At 34.2% G+C, this 25,185-nt stretch overlaps 7 protein-coding genes across 7 annotated transcripts; 2 read left to right on the top strand and 5 right to left on the bottom strand.

Moving 5' to 3' along the window:
- Nucleotides 1-35: 35 nt before the first annotated feature.
- DFA_02756 (uncharacterized protein) lies at nucleotides 36-2,702 on the top strand (the record flags this gene model as incomplete). The annotated part of the gene is made up of 4 exons (XM_004362307.1): nucleotides 36-72; nucleotides 873-2,303; nucleotides 2,376-2,480; nucleotides 2,521-2,702. 4 exons carry the CDS (start codon nucleotides 36-38, stop codon nucleotides 2,700-2,702), a joined length of 1,755 nt encoding a protein of 584 aa, XP_004362364.1.
- Nucleotides 2,703-2,754: 52 nt separating this feature from the next.
- On the bottom strand, nucleotides 2,755-4,514 carry maoD (amine oxidase; the record flags this gene model as incomplete). Its single annotated transcript, XM_004362306.1, has 3 exons — nucleotides 2,755-3,970; nucleotides 4,042-4,322; nucleotides 4,401-4,514. 3 exons carry the CDS (start codon nucleotides 4,512-4,514, stop codon nucleotides 2,755-2,757), a joined length of 1,611 nt encoding a protein of 536 aa, XP_004362363.1.
- A 282-nt stretch (nucleotides 4,515-4,796) lies between these two features.
- DFA_02754 (uncharacterized protein) lies at nucleotides 4,797-10,795 on the bottom strand (the record flags this gene model as incomplete). The annotated part of the gene is made up of 9 exons (XM_004362305.1): nucleotides 4,797-7,234; nucleotides 7,319-7,619; nucleotides 7,700-7,867; nucleotides 7,942-8,555; nucleotides 8,631-8,964; nucleotides 9,038-9,222; nucleotides 9,306-9,496; nucleotides 9,574-10,421; nucleotides 10,511-10,795. 9 exons carry the CDS (start codon nucleotides 10,793-10,795, stop codon nucleotides 4,797-4,799), a joined length of 5,364 nt encoding a protein of 1,787 aa, XP_004362362.1.
- Nucleotides 10,796-11,342: 547 nt separating this feature from the next.
- DFA_02753 (uncharacterized protein) lies at nucleotides 11,343-12,459 on the bottom strand (the record flags this gene model as incomplete). Its single annotated transcript, XM_004362304.1, has 3 exons — nucleotides 11,343-11,364; nucleotides 11,811-12,262; nucleotides 12,367-12,459. The coding sequence occupies 3 exons, from the start codon at nucleotides 12,457-12,459 to the stop codon at nucleotides 11,343-11,345; spliced, it is 567 nt and encodes a 188-aa protein (XP_004362361.1).
- Nucleotides 12,460-13,673: 1,214 nt separating this feature from the next.
- On the bottom strand, nucleotides 13,674-17,127 carry DFA_02752 (Sulfate transporter; the record flags this gene model as incomplete). Its single annotated transcript, XM_004362303.1, has 3 exons — nucleotides 13,674-13,707; nucleotides 14,037-14,620; nucleotides 14,686-17,127. 3 exons carry the CDS (start codon nucleotides 17,125-17,127, stop codon nucleotides 13,674-13,676), a joined length of 3,060 nt encoding a protein of 1,019 aa, XP_004362360.1.
- Nucleotides 17,128-17,758: 631 nt separating this feature from the next.
- DFA_02751 (uncharacterized protein) lies at nucleotides 17,759-20,608 on the top strand (the record flags this gene model as incomplete). Its single annotated transcript, XM_004362302.1, has 3 exons — nucleotides 17,759-18,444; nucleotides 18,477-18,539; nucleotides 18,610-20,608. 3 exons carry the CDS (start codon nucleotides 17,759-17,761, stop codon nucleotides 20,606-20,608), a joined length of 2,748 nt encoding a protein of 915 aa, XP_004362359.1.
- A 56-nt stretch (nucleotides 20,609-20,664) lies between these two features.
- DFA_02750 (uncharacterized protein) lies at nucleotides 20,665-25,181 on the bottom strand (the record flags this gene model as incomplete). The annotated part of the gene is made up of 7 exons (XM_004362301.1): nucleotides 20,665-20,678; nucleotides 21,212-21,920; nucleotides 21,995-22,128; nucleotides 22,195-22,407; nucleotides 22,496-24,466; nucleotides 24,629-24,814; nucleotides 25,073-25,181. The coding sequence occupies 7 exons, from the start codon at nucleotides 25,179-25,181 to the stop codon at nucleotides 20,665-20,667; spliced, it is 3,336 nt and encodes a 1,111-aa protein (XP_004362358.1).
- Nucleotides 25,182-25,185: the final 4 nt, after the last annotated feature.

Genomic DNA, 25,185 nt, shown 5'->3' with positions numbered 1-25,185 from the left:
GCAATGAGGAATGAGGAGTAGTGAGGAGGTTTACGATGAAGGACGACGAGAGAGAAACCCAAAGAGCAAAGAGTTAGTTTTGTGTTTTCGATGGCGATCGCAAAAAAATTGTTTTGTGATCGATGAGGTGGTTTCGAATCTAAATCGAAATAAGCCACCTCATATAGGGTAGGAATTTAGAGACAAACAAACAAAACTTAATTAACAATGCATTGGTGGCGTGAAGTGTTATAAAAACCTATCAATCACATGATTTTGATGTATTGTAGACCCCCATCATTGATCAGTTACCACATTTATTAAATTGGGGTGTGTGGTTGGTTGTCTTCAACCTGATTGATTAATTTCATTGGGTGGTGTTTGAAGTGGCGGTTAATGCATTATATATAAAATTTAAACACCATCCAAATAAATCAATCACAATCAAATAAAACACAACAGTACTACTGTGACCATCCCCAAACCCAATCATATTTATTATTAATATTATTATTTCTTTTCTTATTTATTTATTTTATAGACAATAATTATAATAATAACTTAATAATCAATTTAATATAATCAATTTAATATCCATTCATTCATGCTAGTTACTTGCAGAATGTGTCAAACTCGAGTGGAGGAGGAGTCAATTAAAGTATTTGGATTTCATTATCATCCCAAGTGTTTTTGTTGTTTTGATTGTATGTCTTTTTTTATCTTAAAAATATATCTATCTATCTATCTATCTATCTATCTATCTATCTATCTATCTATCTATCTATCTATCTATCTATCTATCTATTTATATATCGACAGATGCATTGATTGATTAATCTTTTTTAAAGAATGGATCTAATATTATTAATTTTATTTTAATTAATTTCTCGTAGGTAATATTCCATTAGGTGAATTCTATTTTGAAATAGATAGATTACCATATTGTGAATTAGATTTTAAAAAACCAAGAGGACCGGTTACACCAATTAAATTCAATAAACCAACAAAACCATCCTCTTTTAAAAGTTCTGCTTCCACCACTACTTCTTCTTCTTCTTCTAACCTAGTTAAAAAGCCAACAATATCAACAACCACAACAAAACCATCTGATCCAAGTTTATCCAATCCATCAGAAAACTCCAATAACCAAAAACAATTTACAAAGCATAATTATTCAACATCATCTACATCAACATCGACCTTGTCACCTACACCATCTTCAACTATTAAAATATCAGTCATTGAGGAACCAGACAAAGCATCACTAGAATTATCAAATCAATCACATCATCACCACCATCATCATCAAAAGGAACAACAAAAACAACAACAAGAATATAATCAAGATTCCAACAAAATTAATAGTAATAAATCAAATACTGATTTTGAGAAAATTAATATTGATCATCACTATCAACAACAACAAGTTCCAATAATTGTAAACTCTGTATCAATAAGTACAGATAATCAATTTGATAAATCATTGGAATCAATTCTAGATTCAATGGAAGAAATGTCACATACAATATCATCACCATATTATCTCAACCAACCAAAGACATCGGTTGCTTCTGTGTCGGCTACTTCTCAAAAATCTCACACTACTAGTAATTTCAATAAAACTCCTGCCAATAGTTTAAATAATATCCAAGATTATTTAAAGGTACATGATCAGCACCAACAAAAACAACACCAACAACACCAAAGCCACCAACACAACCAACAACATGGCCAACAAGAACAAAAAAGTGAAGCTCAAGAGTACAATGTAAATATTTCAATAGTTGAAGAACCAAAAGCAGTTACTCTTACTAAATCACCAGCAAGTTTAATGGTTGGATCAAATGTAATGTCTGTTAAAACTTCAAATCACAACAATTTCCAACCATTGGACTCGTCATCGTCATCATCATCTTCCTCTACAAAGACCACTGGAGAAATGTCATTACAACATATTCATCCATATTCATTGTCAAAAGGAAATTCAATTGGAAGTGGAGGAAGTGGTGATGGAATGCAAAGCTATACTGTTAGTTATGTAAAAGATAATGGAACAACATCATTCCAACTAGAGTCTATCCAATGTCATAAATGTAGAAAAGAGATTTGGGATAAAATGATTATCAATTCAATTGGTGATAGATTCCATCCATCTTGTTTTACATGTTATATCTGTCGAACAGAACTCTACAATGCATATCATACCGATGAAAATGGTTATCTCTGTTCTCCATGTCAAATCATTTTAAATGATAGAAATAATGCAAACAGAAAAGCAAATGGATTCTGTTCAACTTGTTATAAAAGATTTGGAAATGGTGAACGTATGTCTTTAAACAATCTATTTCATAAACACTCTCTTGTCTTCTAACAATTATTTTCTTTTTTCTTTCTAGAATATGTTCAAATAGATTCAGAGAAATATCATAAAGATTGTTTCAAATGTTGTTCGTGCAAGAGTGTAATCAAAGATCAAAACTATTCAAAGGATAGAGTTACAAGTAACATGTCCAATTATTGTTGCTCTTATTGTTTGATTAGTGGAAAAGTTGATCGTTGTCCAGGTTGCAGCGGAGCCATTGTTGGAGGTGCATCCATCTTTTGTCTTGGTGTTACCTACCATCCACACTGTTTCAAGTGCTCAGTTTGTTCTGTCGTCATTCCTCATGGTTCCATATTTGGAAATGATAAACACAAGAATCCAATTTGTAACAAATGTTTAAAAGACTAGATAGATAGAGTCTAGTTAACTATTTATTTGTCCTATCCTTATATTTATAAAAACCATTTTAAAATGGAAATACTTTGTCTATTAACCAAAAGATAAACTGTTAAAAATAAAGTTGTTGTTGATAAAAGTAACATGGCAGTAGTACTATTGAGAATACCTGATTTGGAATGATTTCTAGTGATGGTTGTATCGAGATATTTGTATGAAAAGTGTTGACTAGATTCATTTTGACAAGATTTTGAACTGTATGATGGATTATTGAGTTGTCCAAACTCAGATTCAACTGTTTTGAGATGTTTTAAAACCTCTCCACTAGCTCTTTCTGCTGATTGTAAAGCACCTTCAATGTAACCAGGCCATTCAGTTGCAGTTTCTGTTCCAGCAAAATGAATTCTTCCATATGGTTCACGAAGAGCATTACCAACGGATGTTAGTACCCCTGGACCAAGATATCCACCATAACCACCCAACGAATATTTTTCAGACATCCAATCCATATCGATATAGTTGCAAGGTGCCAATGCTCTTTTATCATTAAATGATTTGAAGAGGATATCCAAAACCTCCTTTCTTCTTTCTTCCTTTGATCGATCGGCCCATATTCTTGCAGCAGATCCTTCAAAAAATCCAACAATCGATGGTTTACTACCATCTTCAAAGCTACCATCGTAGAGAACAGATGCAGACTCTCTGTCTGTAAGAATTTCACCAGCAAATCCCAAGTCTCTCCAAAAACATTTATCATAGAAAACTATAAATTTGATAACCTGTCCCATTGGCATACGTTGTTGAAGATGAACTCTTGGGGTTGGTAATGGTGGTGTAAATTGGATACTTTGAACAACGATTGGTGGTGCAGCAATGACTATCAACTTGCTGTGATAACTACGTCCATTGGAGCATCGAATGTTTGAAAAGATTGAATTTCTCGATTGTTGAATGTCAACCACCTCATGATTGAGCTTGACAATAGTATCCAATCCCAGATTATTGGCCATTGTTTGTGACAATTTATAACTTCCACCAAATATTCTATCTTGTTGAGCACCATTTGGAACATCCAATGTCTTCATTACTCCTCCAGCTCCTCTAAAATAGTTGAGTACAAACAATAATGACATTTCCTTTGGGTCACATGAAAATACAGCAATAAAAGCAACGTGTATTAATTTCTTTGTCACACTACAATAAGTATTTTCATCTATCCAATCTTGTACTGTTATTGAATCCCATTTATCTGCATTTTTAGATTTCCATGGTCTAAAAGATAATAAATAAATAAATAAAAAGTCAATATATAGTTTGTGGTCAAGTATTTAGTTTAAACATACTCTAAAGGATCAACTTGTAAGGTCATTCTTTCCAATCTATAAAGGATTAATTGAAGTTCTAAAAGGCCAATTAAACTGACAGGTGGTATCAATCCAGAGTAGACAGATGTTTTACCATCTATTTCAATAACCTTTTTACCTTGTTGTTGTTGTGGAAAGGTATGTTGACCACATTCTTTAATTAAACTATACAATCTATCCTGTGTTGGACCAACCCATTGTCCTCCAACATCCCACATATAATCATTATATTCAATACCATAGGTTCTACCTCCAATTCTCTAATGTTGATGATGATGAGAAAAAATGTAAATAAATTGATAAACATGTCAAAGATGTAAATCTACAATACTACATACATCTCTTGCTTCTAAAACCAATACTGATTTCTTTTGTTGATGTAGTAATGTTGCACATCTTAAACCTGCTACACCTCCTCCAATAACTATACAATCATAAACTATATCTTCCATAAAAAACTAAAAAATTTACAATATAATATAAAACAATGAATTAAAAGAGATAACCCTAGGGCGAACAAATAATAAGAAAGAGACAGCAATGAACTACTATTCAAAAATAAATAGTTGTAGTTGGGGGGTGAACAAAAATAAAACGATGGGTTTATGGGGGTTTCATGAAATTGACAAAACTATCTCAAGATATTTAAATTCTATTTTTAATTGTCCAATTAAACTCTTAGAAAAATCAATATATGTATTATATATGTATATATTAATATAATTAATTATCTGTTATTTATTATTATTATTATTATTATTTGTCACTAGTTTTTTCTTTTTCTTATCCTTTTTTTTGTTCTTGTCCGTAGTTGATGGTTTTGCTGCTGATTTTGATTTCTTTTTCTTGGTTGCAGAAGAAATGGTACTTAGTTGTTCTCTAGCTTTTCTACTTGCTCTTCTCGCCAATGGTTTCGTAACTTCATCATCTTCACTTTTCTCCTCCTCTTCTTCTTCTTGTTCTTCTACTTCTTTGGTTTCTTGTACTTCTTCTTCCTCCTCCTGCTCCTCTTGAGCAATTCGATCTAAAATTTCTTGTTCTTCCTCAGCTTCAATTTCATCTTGTTCCTCTTCTTGCATGTCTTCTTCTTGAGCTGCCTCTTCAATAATCTCTTCATCGATGATCTCTTCCAAAGGTTTTTCTTGTTCCATTTCCTCTTTAATTTCTTGATCAACATCATCCTCTTCAATTATTTCATCCTCTACTTCCTCTACTTCCTCTTTTTCTTTTTCTTCTTCTTCATCTATAGTACTAGAAGAAGCTTGGGTTTCTAAAATATTTTGGATTGGTTGAGAGGAGATGGGAGAATCTTTTGTTGCAATGTCATCAAAGGAAATTTGATTCTCTTGCATAAACTCGTCAAATGATTGATTGTCCTTGCTAGAGGTGGTCTCGATTATTTCTTGTACAAATGGGTTGAACTCTTTTTCCTCTTCTTCTTCTTCTTCTTCTTGTTCTTGTTCTTGTTCATCATCTTGTTGTTGGGCTTGACGAGGAGATGAAGATGGGAGTTCAGAGACGAATGGTTGCTTTGGAGATCCTGAACTAGTGCTGGTTGAGTAATCAGATGAGAGGTCTTCATCTTGATCGTTGTCATAAGAGTATTTAGAGGTGGCTTGGTGTTTAGATGCCTTTGGCTTGGGTGGGGGTTGTTCCTTTTCTTGCTCTTCGTCAGAGCTCAAAATTTCAAAAGGATCATCTTGAGTGCCTCCATCCATTGGCATTGGTACATGTTGTCTAATTTGGTAGCCATCGTCGAGGTCATATTCATCGAGTGAATCTTCACCAAAATCATAATCTTCTTCATCTGATTGATAAATGTAACCAGTTTTCTTCATACCTGCAAGAATAGTTTCATCATCTTCTTCCTCCTCTTCAACTTCTTGGTCGTTATCATCCAATTCTCTGATTCTACTTCTATTCTTGGTGAGATATTGCTGTGTTGATGGGTAATTGTCTTCCTCTCCATCTTCATCAAGTTCTTCTACTTCTTCAAATTCATCTTCACCCATTCCAATATCTTGTTCAAATTCCATACCTTGATAGATTCGAGAATCACGAAGTTCATCATCATCGTCTTGGTGTTGTTGATTTACATCTCTCATCATTGATCTAATGGTACTTTTAATATTGGAAAGACTGCTACTATTCTTTCCATACAATGAATCTTCTTCTGCCATTTCATCGTCATCATCATCATCATGATCAACATGTTGTTGAGTTTGATAATAATTTAGATTTTCGTCTTGGTCTTCATCGGCATCATCGAATCGTTCGTCATCGTCATCATTGTAGTCATCTTCATCGTCGGTATCTTCGTCTGTTGAGGCAATAACATCTTCCTTTGATTCGATAGGATACATGATGTTTTTAGACTCTTGAATTTGGACTCTACGTTTACTCGAAGGTGATTGTGCATTCTTGAGGGCAGACTTTAACAAGACTGGCTTTGGTGTTTGAGTCTCTTGTGATTGTGAGAATTCAAAGTCTTGATCATCATCATCATCACCATTGTCACTATCATCGTCATCATGCATAGTATGGTCGTCGGTCATTGTCGAAGAGTCTAGAATAATATCTTTACCCTTGAGGAAAGCATCATCGTGTTGTTGAGCAAATGCCTCTGCATTGAATGGTTCAATGTGAGCTGCTCTGTCAATCTTTGTGAATCCTTTAAAGTTTCCAACATCACCTTGAGCCTTTAGATCGTCGCTGTCATTGTAGAGCTTGGGTACTGGATGGTCTCTAATGAATGGTTGGTATCCAAATGATGGTACGTTGCATTCATTTGTATTGGAATTGGCACCGCGAATCGACAATGGTTCATCTGGAATATCAAAATCGTAAAAGTTGTCAGATTTTGGAACCTCTTGAGTGATTGCATTCTTTTGCAACGATGGAATAGACGAAGAGAAATTATCCATAAACATTGAATAAAGTTGATCCGATGGTGACAATTGGGAAGATGACGATGATGATGAAGAGGTGGCTGATTGTAAAATATCTGTGCGTTGTAATTTTCTTTGAACATTACAACCTTCAACAATTCTACCTCTACGAATCATATAGATTGGAACCAATTTAGATGCATTAATACCATACAAATAATGAACAAAACATTGATCTTCAATATCATCCAATGGCATCTCCATTAATTTATCTAATTTTTTTTCTAATAAAAAAAATAAAAATAAAAAGAAATATTAATAAACCAATACTATCTCTTCACAATCTAAATAATTATATTGTCACTTACTTTTAGTACAAAAATCAAATAAAAGATATAATAACTTTTCAATTGAATCCAACTCCAAGGTATTAAATTTCTTTCTAAAGTTTCTTTCAAAAATAATAGCTTCCATTAATGATGCCGAAGAATCATTTGAGAGAAGGATCTTCATTGCCAAAGTAGCTTGTTGGATATCCTTTGGATCAAATCCAATTGATTTCATAAAAAACAATGCATTCATGTGTGAACCATTTGCATAGAATCTTGATAATATTTCATATCCATATTTCTTTGATTTTGTGCTAGAATTTAATTCACGATAAGAATCCTAAAAGAAAAAGAAAAAGAAAATAACATTAATGAATAAAAGTCAAATTCGTATCTCTTTTTTTTTGTGTGATAATTTACATTCATTGATAATTGAATATCTTCATACAAGTTTGCAGAATCTAATCCCCAAATACCTTGGATAAATGAAATATCATCTGGAGATATACAAAAAGTATTTTGAAGTGATGATAATAAATTTGATGGTAATCTTTCAATTGTATCCAAATCTAATAATAAATAAAATAACTATAATAGAGAGAGAGAGAAAGATAAATATTTTGCTTTCATGATTGTAGTTTGTGTTTTTTTTTGTTTCTTACTATTTGAACCAATTTAGTAAACTTGTTTGAAGATTTGAAAAGATCCAAAAACTTTTTAAATTCAATGGTTGAGGATGGAGGATAGGTATCGTGTTTTGAAATTCTTTTGAATAGAATATCAATAAATAATGGACTGTTTTCTTGTTCTTGACCCAAAGTTGAAAGGAGTTGTTTGTTATTGGAACGTTTGAGAGATACCAATGCCGAAACCTTATCAATTTGAGCTTGTACTGGTGCAGTGAGAAGGTCATTGGTCAATGCCCACTTTAATACTTCGAGGTGTTGAGTAGATTGTAAGATGGTTTTGTACATTCTTTCAAGATTCGATGTAATTTCGTTTGTATTATTCTCGGTTTTATATCTTTCACATAGACTATCGACAATGCTAAAAGTATCCATCATCTTGACATAGACCATTTCCAATCTATCTTGTAACTTTTCTCTCGTGGCCTTTTCTCCTTGACCAACCGAGAAAATATCGGCAACATTGATACTTGATTCTAAATTTTCGAAAAATTCCCATGTTATATCCAATACCATCTTTGGATTTGTTAAAAAGTAATTAATCTTTTCTTTTCCATTAAAATCAATTGTAACTGTACTATTTGTAATATCTAATAAATAATAAATTAAAATTAATATTTATATACTCTAAGCGTCAATTAGGACTTCTCTTGTCATTTACATACAATCAATAATTAAAGAAAACATATTATTATCTAAAGCAAATAAAATGAAATCATTTGTTTGTAGAGCTGGTTCTGATCGTGGGAAACTAAATATCTTGTGTTCGATAAACTTTGAAAAGAGTGGTTGTGGATTACTAAATGTCAAAGTACCATTTTTGGCCATTGCATCGACTGCATGTTCCTGAGGATTGAGATAATGAACTTTTTTAACTGAATCCTCTTGTAATAAATATAAATCAAATGATGGATGTGAAAGTGACAATGGTGCATCCATTTCATCTTCAAATGGATTATAAATATTTCTTGAAATACTATATTTATCAATCCAACAATTCTAGATCGACAAATAGAATAGTTATTAGTAAATATAAATATAATTTTCTACTTTTCTTAATTTTATATTTTACCATGACATTATTTTGAATATTATTATTTAATTGAACTTGGTAAAGCCATTTTGAAGGATTACCAGTTTCCTTTCCAAACTTTTCAAACCTTGATAAATCAAAAATCTTTACTTCTAAACGTTGATATCCCTGTTGATCTTGAGTTTGATAAATAAATATAGATTTTGATTTTGGTGTATTATCAACTAAAAAAAAAAATAATAAATGAAATCTTTTAATACCATCATCATCATTTTTAGGTTACATTTTTGTTGTTGATTAAATTTACCCAATTCGTTTTGTTTAAAAAAGTAATCCATCTTGAAAATAGTACCAATAAATGAAGAGGTAATATTTAATTGTTGATTCTCGATAGATTGTAAAATATCAATACTTTTTATGACCGACATTGATGAAGTAGATGATTTAATAAAATCTAATTTATACAAAATTATAGATACTTGACAATTATTACTTATCCTAGATGAAAGAGAATAAGAAGGTATTAGTTGGCACCCTTTCGTTAAGAATATATATTTAAATCCGTTGATACATACAAATTACCTCTACCAACCCAAAGATATGAACTTGAAGAATCCATATCATCTTCCAACTCTTGGAAAAGAAAGTGAGTAACTGGGAAACGATGTTCAAACTCTTTGTATGGGGAGCTATAGACGAGATTAAGAGTACCATTGTGAGTTGAAAAGAGTTGGAAACAACCCATATTGTAACCAATAGCCAATGCTTGAATAGAAGGAATATAGGTAATGGCAGTAACATAGATACCCGAGCCAGAAAGCTTAATATACTTGATTTGAGACTTTATATCTTGACGATTGTGTAATACATAGTCTGTCTCTACAATGTATGGATAATCAAATCTATGGTTATCAGTTGATGGCAATGAGGAAATATTATTATTATTATTATTGTTGTTATTGTTATTTGATTGACTTTGATTGTTATTATTATTATTGGCAGCACCACCATCACCAGAACCAATTAAAACACATGGATAAAGAGATGATTTGTTTCCTTCCCAAAATGTTTTACCATTGTAGGTCTTTACATCTACTGCCTTGATAGAGTATTGACGATTGATCGATGCCAATGACAAGTCTCTTGGATTGAAATCAATGTCAACGATCAAAGATTGACCTCCCTTTGCACCGATAACAACTGGGCATTTAAATCTTCCAATGCAATCATCGCTTGATATAGGGTCAGCCGATACCAATTGTCTAATAAATGACACTGCAAATGGGAGTGTGATGGTTCTAATAGTCATCGCATGTTGAACATCCAATATCTTTAAATGACTTTGACTATGACTTACACCAACAGCACATAGTAAATAGATTCTATTAAATATATTTAATTCTGTAACTGTAAGTATATTTAACTACAAAATAATAAGAATAATAAGGTTGCCAATCAATATCATATGTATATATGTATCTATCTATGTATGTATGTTCTATATATATATACCTCTTTGTTACTTTCAACAAAACACCAAGTTGTTAGACGACGACCTGTAGTTGAATCATATAAGAATAGTTGGTTCTCATGATGGTACCAACACCATTTTCCATCTGATGATATTGTAGATGATATTTTTGAATGTTTCTTATCAGCAACTGATTGTTGTTGTTGTTGTTGAGTGTTGTTGTTGTTGTTGTTGTCGGATGTGTTATACTTTGTTGGTGTAGTTGTTGAAGGAGTTGTAGGATGAGGACGTAACTCTACAATAGTGTTGTAATGTTCAAAATCCATCTGTTCTATTTGTGATGTTCTTTTCGGTTGTCATCTACCCACTGAGATAGATAGATAGATAGACAGAGAGAGGGATATATATGATATATAGATATATATAGATATAAATATGTAAAATAGACAGAAAAAGGACTTATCGTTATAGGTAATATAACAAAGATCGACGACGACAACAACAAGATAAAACCGATGCTGTGAACTGTCAAATTTGGCTCTCTTTTGATGAACTACTTTGCGATTTTCAAAAAAAATTCAAAAAAAATAAAAAAAAGATATATGGAAATCTAGTTTTCTTGGGGTAATACTTGTGGAGGATATAATATATAAATAAATAAATATATTCATATGTCAATATTATAATTAAATTAGTACCTATAATTGGTGTTTTAGGGGTCTAAACATAAAGTTGTCTAGATATTTTTTATAAAAATAAAATAAAAAGGTTTAAGATTTAATTTAATCAAGTCAAGGTTTCAGGCCCGATATAGAATTATTGTTAAATTTCCTCCTTTTCTACTTGATGTAGGAGTTTTAAACTTTATTAAAATTAGTTTGGAGGTGTGAATGTTCTAAAAAAAAAAACAGATTTGATTTTGATTTGATAAATAGATAATTATTATTATTACTGCATTGTAGCATTACATATATTTTACATATATATTATTATTATTATATTATATTATTATTACTATTGATATTAGAATATGTTTGTGAATTAAATTATTGTTGGTGTTGCCTATGGTTGGTTTGGGTGGGTGGGGAAAAATATTATTATTGGTTCTACATAATGATTCATATCATTCAAATTTAGGTGAATGATGATGTTGATTCTTTGATTAGTACGGTTGGTTTTGTTTTGTGGTTGGTGATGTATATATATATATAAATAAATAGGGTTGTTGTTGTTGTTTGGTTGTTTGGTTGTTTGGTTGTTTGCCTCTTTTTTAAAATTTGTCACATGACACATATATATGTGTGATTCTTTCTTTAAAGAATAATACAATTGGCATCCAACTTTTTAAGTATAGATTGTTTCTTTGGTTTCTTTGCCAATAGTTTATCTTGAACTTGTTTGACTACACTCTCAAAGACGGAATCAATATTCATTCCAGTCTTTGCGGAAGCCTCCATAAATTCGACACCCCATTTAGCACAAAGTTGTTGAGCCTCGTCAGATGATACTTGACGGTCACTTTCTAGATCGGCCTTGTTTCCAATGACTAGGATTGGCATGTCGGATGCTTTCATTTCCTTGACACGGACAATTTGTTCTTTGATTTGTTGCAACTCTAGGAAACTACCCATGCTATTGATACCATAGACCAAGAGGAAACCGAGTCCATTACGAATATAGAGATCTCTCATACGTAGAATTTCAGTACCAGAGGTATCCATAATCTCTAGACACCATATTTGTCCATTATATTCAATTGGTGTTCTATATAAATCTTCAATTGTTGGATCATACTTTAAATAAAAAAGAAAAAGAAAAAAAAAAAGAAATAATTAATTAATCAATCAAACCAAATATGATGTTCTCTTTTTTTGGTGTGACCATGTGATATATTTACCTTGTCAACAAATTCCTTGTGAACAAAACGGATGGTGATAGAAGATTTACCAACTGACCCTGTACCTAATACTACTAGTTTAATATTATTCATTGTGATTGTATTATTACTATTATTATACGTATATAAATATAAATATATATTATATTATTATTATTATTGGTTGCGATGAATGATAAGATTTGTTGTGTTGATTTTACAATGATGAAAAATGGTTGGTTGGGTGGTAGTAATGGTGTTTGTTGATATTATGGAGGGAAAGTAATATTACTATTAATATACAGATATATCTGGTGGAGAGATAAGTAGTGGTACACTATTGTTGTAAAGTTGTAAAAATAAAACAGAAGACTGGTTTTTGTGATTGTTCTAATGTTGCTAAATTTAAGAGTGAGTGAGTTGATTGATGTTTAATTAAGAAACTTTTGTTGAAAGGTTGTTGGTGATGATCAAACTACTACGCGATAGGGCAACAAGGAGATAACTTTTTTTTTTTGATTGAATAAATATTATTTTAAATAAATGTTTTGGAGGATCCCTTCTAATAACAATGACAAAAGACAGATGGTATAATATCTTTTCAATGCTTTAGTGTGTCTCTATATTCGCGAAAGGAAAGGAATAAGAATAATTGGAATGATGTGGTCGAGATGAGTGGCCAGATACAAACCCTTCATTTAAAAGCAAATAACGAGTGAAAATGGGCCACTGTATGCTGCGAACTCCCCCCAAACCGTTAAGTCTCAAACCACCATGCCAGAGGATATTTTCGTTTTTGGCCTTTGATCAATTTTCATTGGCTGATCATGCCCCAACAGAGTTACACCTCTTTTTCAAAGTCTTATAGGGCACTCGCATGGTTTAGTGCTCTCACTTTCAAATAAAACTTTCGAAGACAACCTTGGTATCAACCCGCCCCAAACTGTTGTATAGATCGCTCGAAAAAATTAATGGGTCAACGGGCTCAGAAGCATCTATTAAATAATCTAGGACATGAAACGGATAAAAATAAGTACAATGATGCAAAGATTCTTTGTCATCACGACATCATCTCCTTCTTTTCTCAAAAGACAAGCGGCGCCGGTCGTAGGAATAGAATAGATTGGGTTATGTCTCTTCCTTGCTTCCACACACAATATTGAATCTTTAATTTATTGAATTTGTTTATTACTTTTTTTTAATCTGATTCTATCCAATCTATTTATACATTCAATCTTGTATGCTTTGGATACAAAACATATTCGTGCTTGACTACATATATAATTAATCTATTATTGTCAACTATAGAGCCAGTTCTGTTGACCTGGTCAAAGACTGAGAAGAACCTTGACTTTATTGCTCCTATTTATGACAATAACTTCTTAATGGATCACGACAACACAGAGTTCGTTGACAACCCCACATGGTGGTGATGATGATGATATCAGTAGTATGAAACGGTGATCATGTTTATATATGTGGTGAAATCGTCATCATCTGACATACACTTATCGGGATTTACAAAATCTGTTTGATCACGATGAAAATTCCCAGCGAAGTGCGATCTGAGATCTCAGTTTTTAGGTTTCGTCTATGATAGAGCGCAGACGAAAGGTTATAGAGCCTTTCCTCCAAAAGTTTATTTAAGGAATGTGTGATCTAGATTTTGGAGTGGAATCATTCCTTTGTACATGGGATCATTATTATATTCTTCTTGAGAATTATCCTTGCTAAAAGTATTTGAACTGGTGGTGTTGGTGTTATTATTTTGATTATTATTATTATTATTGTTTAAAGCTCTTGACTTTTTTAATTGATTTCTTCTAGAATGTTTAATAAGGTAGAGATGGTGTTCTACGGCATCATTGATAGTCCAAAAGAAATGATCTGCACCATAGTGTTCGACTACACCTCCTTTTTTAAGCAAATCTCTAATATATCCCTTGACAGAAGCAAAATAAAGTACTAATTGTTTGGCTCTAAATTCCATAACCAACTCTTTAAGCATTCTAATACCTGTCGAATCGATATCATTCATACTACTACAATCAATGATGATTGCACCTTTGGTTGGATTACCATCGATATCTACTGTTGCCATCTCGACAATAGAACTATCGTCATAGTCAGAGTCATCGCTCTGATCACTACTAGAATCCATGTCATCCAAATCCACACCTCTTTTTCTAAAAGGTTCGTATCCTCTTAATTTCTTTTTAATAAATTGTGTATTTGCAAAATAAATACTTCCATCAATTCTTACAATTTGAATTCCCTATAAATTTATAATGTTAGTTTATAAAGTATTCTAACAAATTAATTTTTTCTATTTCTAGTTACTTTAAAAGTTTCAGCTTGAGGAACACGTTTAATATTTTTATAAATTTCGGTACCAGGGAGTCTACCCAGGACGGCAAATGGTGGATAAGCACTACGATAGATGATGAGAAGTAGAGATGCGACGATTCCAATCAAGATACCTTGGAGGATACCCAAGGTGATGGTTGAAAAGAGAGAGACACAGTAGAGAACAAGATCCTTTCTGTGTACCTTCCACAGTTGGAATGCTATTTTGTATTCGATGAGATCGACAATGGCAACGACGACAATCGATGCTAGAATGGCTTTTGGTAGGAAATAGACTACCGGTGTGAGAAGGAGAATGGCGATGACTATGATCAATGCACATACAATGCCTGCCAATTGTGAGACGGCACCACTCTGTGCGTTTACCGCCGTTCGAGAAAGACTGGCACCAACTGGGAATGCCAAAAAGAATGATCCGACAAAGTCTGATGCACCCAATGCAATGAGTTCCTGATTGGCATCGATCGTGTAATTATTCTTTTCGGCAAATTTAGAACTGACACTAACACTTGAAATGAATCCAACCAAAACGAGAACCAATGCACCTGGGAGAATACGAGCAGTGACACCAAACCAATTGGTATCTACATCTATTCCAGGATCCGATTGAATGGTTGGGAATCGAGGAGATGGGATACCAGAGGGAACGTGTCCTACCACTGGAATATGTCCTCGGTTTTCAAAATCAATGAGAAAAGAGAGTAGTGTAAAGAGGATGACTACAACCAACGGTCCTGGTATCTTTATCTTGAACCGAGCATTTATCTTTTTAATGCCAACCAACATTACAATACCAAGTACTCCAATAAACACTGCCCACCAATTAGTCTTTGTAATGTGTGCCAAGTATCGTCCAATGAGGAGTGGCAAAAAGTTTGTATTGTCAACACTGTATCCAAGTATATGTTTGATTTGACTTGATCCAATAATGAGTGCACATCCACTAATAAAACCAGTCTTTACTGGATCCGAGAGGAAATTGGCAACAAACCCAAATCGTAACAGACCCAGTATAAGCTGTAATATACCACATACAAATGCCAGTAGAATCGATACAGAGACACGATGTTGCATATTTGTAGAGGTTGCACCCACCTCTCCATTAACAGTCTCTAGACAAAGTAGAGAGATGATAGCAAATGGGCCAACTGACAATTCTCTACTCGTTCCAAATATAGAATAGGCAATAACCGGTGCTATAGATGAATAGAGTCCGTAAATGGGTGGTAAACCAGCTACCATGGCATACGCCATACCTTGGGGAATTAACATTACTCCGACTGTCAGTCCAGCTACCAAATCACCTTTAATATCACTTGTCCATTTATAACCCTTGATCCAAGAAACAATAGGTACAAGATTCAAGAGGTAATGTATCGCTTTCTTTTTATGTTTCTTTTGAAACTTGAAATCTTTGATTTGTAAGATTCGTTGGAGAATGTCCTCATCTTCAATCTTGTTTCCGTGTACAAAGTCTTGTACTGGTGGATCCTTGCTACCAAATGATTCATCATTAATGTTTGGTGATTTTAATAGTTTTGAATGATCAGATGACAGTGGTGAAAGAAGTATATTATTATGATGATGTTCCTCTTCATTTGATGCATGTAAAATGGCACCAATATTATTAATTGTTTCTCCTTTTGCATTGTTGGTCGTTCGAGATGATGTAGTGGCCGATGTAGATGACGATGACGCTGGTTGGTCAACAAGACTAAGAGGTGGAGGTAAAATAATACCCGATGCATTTGGTGAAAGGCTAGTTGGAGTTGGTATTGAAAAGGTTGATGGAGATGGAAATGAGATAGCCTTGTTTGTTGGACTTTCTGGAAAGATACCATCTGTTGTTGGTATAGACGCTCCATTTGGTGTTTTAACTTGTGTATTATTTTTATTATTATTACCCACAAGTCCAGAAATGGTAGGTGAAGGTATAGTAATTGATAGTTGGTCTTGTTGTTGTTGTTTTTTAGCAGTTGCAACAGAAGCCGATGTTTGTTGTTGTTGTTGTTGTTGTTGTGTCGTAGCTACGACAGGTTTGATAGATGGAGAACTTCTATTTGGAGGAACATAGTAAAGTTTGGAGGAAACTCTTATATCATTGACAGATGATGTGTGTATAAGTAAATGTTCATCGTCTCCAATAGTTGAATTGGTAAATGAACTCTTTAAATCGTCGTCATCCATTTCATCTTGAATGTCGTCCTCTTCTAATCTAATAAATCCATTATCTTGTTGTTGTTGTTGATAAAGTAGTTTAGGTGATGATGGTTGATCATTTATTTGTATTTCTGTTTGTTGTTGTTGTTGTTGTAAAGTACTTTCATTATTATTATTATTATTTGCGACTTGCTGCTGTAAAGGGTCGTCCTCGTCATTGTCGCTTAGACTAGTATATTTTCTACTATTTGACATGTTGTTTTACTACTACTACTACTATTCATAATCAAACAAAATATTTAAATAAATAAGATATAATTATCACTACTAATATTATTATTATTATTTATATGAATCAGTGAGGGGGTATGTAAAACATGTTAGCACGCGAAATTCTTTGTGAAATTGAACGAGGTGCAGGACAAGAGCCGGCAACTCATTTTTGTTTGTTTGAACTTCGGTAAATATTTATTGTCATCTATTTCTTCTCTTTCCCAGAATATTCTTTTTTTAATTTATATATTTTCTCCAAAGAGATATTATTAAAAGTGAATAAAACAAATATTAATATTAGTAATAATAAATAAATAAATAAATAAATAAATATAGTAACCTATTTTAAATAATAATTATTATATTATATTATATTGTATTATTAAATAGGTGATTTGCATAACCTCGTTTTATGTATTTTTTTTGATTTTTTTTAAAGTTTTATGAAACAACCAACCTTCAGCCGCAATCAGTCAATCACAGCAAGGAGGGAACAATATATATATAAAGATCGATCGACTCGAGTTTGTTGCAACAACACATTGTAGATAGGTTAGTCTCATCTACAATATAGTCGTAGCTACAACCCCCACAGAGTGTGAGACTCAAAGAAATGAATGATCATCATAGTAACAACAACAACAACAACAACAACAACAAATCAAAGTCGTCTCCATCCTCTACAACCAAAGTAAATGATACTACAACTACAACTAGTATGCCATCAGTTACAACAAACAACAACACAGAAGCAATGATACAAGAGGAATATGATCACCCTCAACGAGAGACACTGCTATTCGAGTATCTACCCTATGTCTATTATTCAACGTCTCCTCATAATAATAATAATAATAATAACAATAGTAATAATAACCAAAACCATCAACATCATCATCATCATCACCACCATCATCATCATCAAGAAGGAAATCAAGCTGATAGACCAAAGGGTGTATTAATGATATTGATGCTCAGCGGTGATGTATCATTCTATCCAATAGATTCAAATGAATTGAATCAGTTGCCATCAAAACTATCTGCAAGAGATCATCTACATCAACAGCAGCAACAACAACAACAACAGCAACAGCAACAACAACAACAACAATCACCTCCACCAACATCTCCATCGTCAACATCATCAGCTACCACAGCAGGAGGTGATCCCAAAAACAAGTACTCAAAGTACAACATTTCATTAAGTTTAACAAATGAACATAAAGTATATCATTTCAACTTTAATGGTAATGATCAACAACAACAACAACAACAACAACAACAACAACAACAACCAAAGTATTTTAAAAGACCAAAAAGGTATTACTAAGTCATGACAAGAGACTATTACTATTGATTGGTTGTTATCATAAAGGTTTAAAATGTCTAACAGTGTATGTAAATCTCATCATCCTACTCATTTTGTCATAAAATTAATGTTTATTCTCTTTTTTTTTGTTGTAGATATCGTATCAAAGATGAAGGACCAGATTATTTTGAATTAATCTATTATGATGCTAGTTTGGCATTTGTAGATGCTTGTTTTTCATCAGATTCACAAATGTTGGCATGTATCTTGTCAAGATTCTCCAATTATCTCTTTATGTTGCAATTGCCATACCTATCACCAACTAAAAAGCTATCACAAGATGCTATAAAGTATTTCCAACAACAACAACAAAGACAACAACAGCAACAACAACAAGAACAAATGATGGGATCTTATCTTTCTCAGATGACTTTTAATCATCATGTGAATCATACTTTTCATTTTGCTGGTGCTTCTTCTACTTCGGATAATACTACTACTGCTGCTACATCCCCTTCAACTTCATCTTCTCCTAGTACTACTACTACTACTACACCTTCAGCTACTAGTACAACACCTGCTCCTGCTACTGCGACCTCTTCTACTTCTACTACTGACAAAAACAAGAACCATTCAAATAATAATAGTAATAATAATAATAGTTTAGTATGTTTTGAACCAAGAAAATTTGGACCATTGGCAATTGTTGGACCTGCCAAGAGTTTAACTGGAGCACCATATAATCATACTCATATAGCTTCTAATCCTCAACCATGTCCAAACAAAGCAGACCGTATTGAATGCTTTGAATATGTGACTTGGAACGATGATGCATTGGGTGAATATTGTTTTTGGGGATTGCAAAAGGAGAGTTCTCCACAGAGACAGTATCCTCTGCTAAAGTATGAATGGTCGACTAGATCAATCAACAACAAGAGTAGACAAACTACTAGCAATGGCTACCTCTCTGGTGACCCATCCACCACTACCACAACCACTACAACAACCACTACTACAACTTCCAATGGAGGTAGTACAACCACTACCACTACAACGACCATCAGTAAACATCCTTCTTCATCCTCCCATCACCACAATACTGGTGGAAATGATCGATCTGTGACGACTACAAGTACAACTCAAATATATTGGGAGAGTACACCACAGAGTTGGATTATTGATATGATCTTTTCTCCCAAGGGTGATAGTATCATGACGGTTGTTAGGAAGGAGTTTCCAGATCAACAAAATCAAATGTTGAATGGTATAGGTGTACAAACGATATCATCGTATATTGCAACGAGTACAGAGCAACAACAACCAACAGCATCAGCCACCGATTCTTCTCAACAGCAACAACTAGCTACACTACCATGGAGTCAATTAATGTCTACCAAACAACTTGAATCACTCGAAGGATTAGTTGCAAAGTGGACAGAGTCGCTGTTTTTTGGTAATGGATTTGTTCCGAGTATTTTACACCGAGGAGTTGGAATACACGAGATTGTATCATCGTCGACAGGTGTCATATTTACAAATGGTGGTGTGGACGACATGACAACATGTTCCAACTATATTCAATTGGGAAGATACCACCGTCTGTTGATTGGACACTACAATATCTATCTCATCACACTGACTCCTAAAAACTCTGAACCGATCGATTGGAAGCGAGTACTCGACCAAAAGGACCAATCGACCCAATTCACAAAATCATTGAAAATGATTGGCTATCACATCAACAATCTAAAGACTGTTCAACAGATACCCCATGCCATCAAAGATACACAACAAAGTAGTAAACAACAACAAGAACTACTCAACAAATTGATCATGGATGATTTATCTGGCAACAACAACAAGACTCCATCCAATTACAATCCATCAGGTGAAAAGATAGGAAGAGGTGAAGGAGATTGTTATGTAGGTCTTCAATTGTACAGGTGTCATCAGTGCAAACAGACACTCATGAAACCACTGTTGTGTTCTGGTTGCAAAGCAGTTGTCTATTGTTCCAAGGCTTGTCAAAAAGAATCATGGTTTCACGATGGTCATCGCGATAAATGTTCTCCACCCATTACTATAAGTTCCATGGCTCCATCACTACAAACTTATTATCTAAATAATAAACAACCTCAACAATCTCAATTATAATTAAAATAATCGATTGGCGGCTTGGTGTATGTACATGTACATGTGTTTCCAAATAATTATAATAATATTACTAAAAAAACATAAATATCTAAAAAGAGATCTGGGCAAAGCAGCAGGCCGTTTGATTGACCCCATCAATATATTGTGTGTTACGAAAGATCTAAATTTGAACTTTTATTTTGAATTGAGGAAAGAAAAAAAAAACAGACAAAGTAAAAAAAAAAGACAAAGTACAGAAAAAAAGGGGAAAATCAGTAAATTGAGATCAACATTATATTTTCTATCTAATAACTTACAGCTGGGGGGGGGGGACTTTCATATTTATGCAGGAAGGCCCTGTTAAGGTTAACTAGGTCGTGTCTACCCTCCCAATATGCACGATATCGGCAGGTAAAGGACGATAAATCCATGGCCTGTAATCTGCGGTTTGGTGTAAGATTCCCAATAAGAGAATATTCTTTGCAGCGCTCGAGTCTCTGTTGAAGAAATGATCACAAACTGGACAATATAGCCATTGCCATTTAGTTTTAAATGGCATTTCTGTCGCATTTGGGTTCTTTGACTTCCAGAGATCTTTGATCTGACTATCACAAAGAGACTTACCAAAACCATAATCGTGGGTCGAAACAGAGTTGCTTGTAGACTTGTTCCCATCCTTTTGACTATTGCTTTGATCTAGGTCCTTACAACGATCATTAGTAGTTGATGACGATTTTGACCTCTTTTTCTTATTTTTGCTAGCATCCCTTTTTTGTTTTTCAAAATTAAACTTGATGATAGCGTTGATAAGTTGGTCCTTTTTGCTGTTGGTAGCACCACCCTTACTATCCTTGTGAGAACCTCTTTTGTTTTTCCCTTTGGTTGGCTCTTCTTGTTGATAGTATTTGATAGAGTTTAGATTGCAAAACTCTATCAACTCCTTGACAGTCTTTTTGCTTAAAGAGAAAAGGGATTCCAATAGCATAGTTGGAGAGGGTGAAGTATTTTCAAGTGATATGAATACTTTTAGAGTTTCATTCATATCATCTGCCAATTGAGACACTTTCAGAGTTGAATCATTCTCTTTGTCCGCCAATTGAGCCTTGGAGCATTGACAATTGTAATCAGTCAATTTGCAACCATCACATAACTTGGAATCCTTTCCTTGCCAACGAACACCATTGTCTGAAAACGTGGAGGATATGGGTGCACCAACAACATGGGTCTTTTCAAAAGATTCTGGCAACACATTTTTAACCTTTTGGTGTTTAGCTTTTTCTAGGAACTTGTTGTTGTTGGTAGAATGAATTTTGGAGGCACATGCATTATGAATCTTGGAAAAAAAAATATTAATGAATGGCCATTTCGAGGGTTGATCTAAAAATTCAATTATTAAAACACACATACTTTGGAGGTATTAAATTCATTGACAAGACGTGCCTTGTAACCCATATTCAAAAACAGTCTGAGTAGTGTCTTTGATGTACAACCAGTTCTACCACCACCTCGGGATCCACGGAAAAAATCAGACCCTCCAATATCTATAAAAAGAAAGAAGATTAATAACAAATAATAATAAATGGTTTGAAGAAATAAAAAAAACATACAAATCACTATTCTATTTTTCGGGATTGTTGTTGGTGGTACAAAGCTCTTTGCATAGGCATATTGGGCGCGCTTCTTGTCAATGTTCCTGTTCTTGTCCATGGTCTGAAACGTATAGGACGTCACTACATGGGAATAAAGACGACATTGATCCCTATGGGTAATTCTTTCATACTCTATTCGTCTCAATACAGATTCTACATTGAATAAAGTATCTAGGAATTAAAAAAAAAGTTAGTTTATAAATATTAATATTATAATATATAGGTGGTATAGACAATGAATATTTAAAATAACACTTACCAAAGGTATTATAGGTTGGCAATCCACTTTCAAATTTGGACAGGACCGGGTTCTTTTTGTAGTTTTGTTGTCTTGCCAGAAGACGGTCAGTGCCCATGAGGTTGTAATAAGATGCCACTGAAACCACTCGAGCACGATTCATAGAGTCTACAATCGTGCATTTTGACCTTCCAGGATCAATTCCGATATAAAGATAATTGCCACGGTTGTTTTCCCTCATAACTTTCCATTTGCTTCGGCGCCTTCTACACATTCCAGAGTGATAAAAATCTCTCTTTGCTCTTATATGTTTCTCTTCATCTTTGTAAACGCACTTTTCATTTTTTACAAAAGGTTTAGAGTAGGAGGAGTAGGAGAATGAGTGTGAGGGGAGTGAGGTATAGGTCAAGGATGAGGTATCGGTGGAAGAGGGTGGGGTATCGGATGAGGACGGGGTGGTTGAGGTATCGGTCAAGGATGAGGTATCGGTGGAAGAGGGTGGAGTTGAGGTATCGGATGAGGATGAAGTGGGTGGGGCATCGGTCAAGGATGGGGAAGAGGGGAGTGAGATATCGGTCAAGGGTGAGGAAGAGGTGGGCAAGTAGGAGGACGGAGATGGGGACGAGGTGGAAGCGAGACACCTTTGCACGGCTTTTTTGAGGGTTTCCAACGTCATGAAGAACCAATAGTCTGTCAAAGGGATTTTTTTTTCTCTCGCATAGGCCAGTATATCTTTTTTCGATTTTGATTCCTCTAGATCAAACTGTTCAATTTTTTGTTCTGACCATATTTGAAACCCAAGGACCGATTTCAACAAAACACATTCAACTTGAAGACGATCTTCTTTGATATTCTCTACGTCGATTTTGCGGGATGTGGCCTCTTCAACTAGATGTTCCAACGTCCATTGTTTAAGTGAAGGAAAATCTTTTGTTTTGTTACTTAGATTTGGGCGTTTGGTGGTCTTTTGATTGGAGGACGAAGAGGAGGATGATGAAGATGAGGTGGATGATAAGGACGACGAGGAAGACGAGGCAGATGATGAGGATGACGTGGATGATAAGGACGTGGAGGAGGACGAGGAGGACGGGGGCAAGGCAGACGAGGAAGACGAGGCAGATGATGAAGATGACGTGGATGATAAGGACGTGGAGGAGAAGGAGGACGAGGCAGACGAGGGGGAATTCGATTTAAATGTTTGAACTGGGTCAAATTGAGATACCTTTGGAGCCATTTTGTAGATATCATGAGCAATCAAAATATAGGCTGCTGTTATGTGCAACGCAAACATGACTGATGGATGCGGAGCGATAGCAATGAGCCTTTTAGGAACTATCCTACTTACATCCACCTCTTTGTCCTCGGTTGTGCCTTTGGCTTTATCTAAAATGGTGTGATAAGATTCTTGACTATAGTCAACCATTTCGTAATCCAAAGGATTGGCATTAAAAGCCTCTTTGGCTGCCTTGCAAGGGAATTGTCCACAAACAATAATGAGCTTGGACGTTGTCATTGAAAAATGGTTCATTAATTCCTTCACCATGATTTCATGTTTGATTTCATTTTCAAATCCGCCAGTAGACGAGTCGTGGACAAAGGGATATGCATCACGAATTCTAAATTGCATCGAGGGATCGGATGTAGTTTTAATAAGATTGAATAGGTTCCGCATGGAGGGTGCAATTCCTGACCTGTTACTGTTGAGTGCTATCGAGGTGGTGTTGAGAGCCTCGTGTAGAAAAATCTCCACGTGGGGTGACTCAGGTTGGTCAAATTTGACGAGTCGATGATTGATTTCGGCAATTAATGGTACTGGTGGAGGGAATTGATCATCCTTTGAATCAAAGGGTGGCATTTTTTCAAATGCATTCCTTTTTAGTTGAATATCAACCGAGTACAGATCCATCAGGTCACCACATAAATCCAATCTTTTTTCATGTTCCGATAGAATAGGAATGGTCGTATCACATTGTTCGCACACCATAGGCAAATCTTTAAGTGAGTGGGATGACAAACAATTGGCACAGATAATATCTCTATCCTTGACTTTGGGAATGTTTGGTTTCAACCCAACTTGTTTTGCCACAAAACAAGCATAGTGGGGATGGTTGTATGAATATGAATGGTTCTTTTCCATTTCTTCTACTTGTTTACATTTCCATGATTCATAATCATCATCATCGGAATCATCCATGGGTGTGCCATCTTGACCGTTTTTTTGAGAGACCAAACTTTGCTCTGGAAAAGATTCTTCTAGTTTTTGTCTCTTTTTCAAATGGTATGGCAAGAGACGGCAATTCATGGATATTTGCACATCAGAAACTACTTTTTCATTTGCACCTATATAAAGATTAAAATTAAATATTAGTAAAATGAATGGGTCGTAAAAGATAATAATGCTTTAAAACAATGACATTTACTTTTTGTTTGGAACCAGATATGGCTGGGAACGTTGGTTGTCACCATCATCGCCCTTTGATTGATTAGGACCGACATTTTTTGGTTATAAATGTAACCAATATTGTCTCTTTCGTAATCATTAAAGTTGGGGTGAATTGTTTTTGTTGACCCGTTGAAATCGAATGGGTTGTCTTTTACATACGGTGATTGCAAATAATCGCAGAGGACTGATTTTCCAACAAATCCAATCGTATAGTAACGAAAAAGAAACGATTTTTTTGTTGAAGCAAGAGACTTTGGCATCCATTTCC

Source organism: Cavenderia fasciculata (assembly GCF_000203815.1).
Source record: "Cavenderia fasciculata unplaced genomic scaffold Scf_Dfasci-G-b-205a01.r1-3, whole genome shotgun sequence".
NCBI lineage: Eukaryota > Evosea > Eumycetozoa > Acytosteliales > Cavenderiaceae > Cavenderia > Cavenderia fasciculata.
Note: the sequence above shows the minus strand (reverse complement) of the source record. Positions and strands in the feature narration are given on the sequence as shown.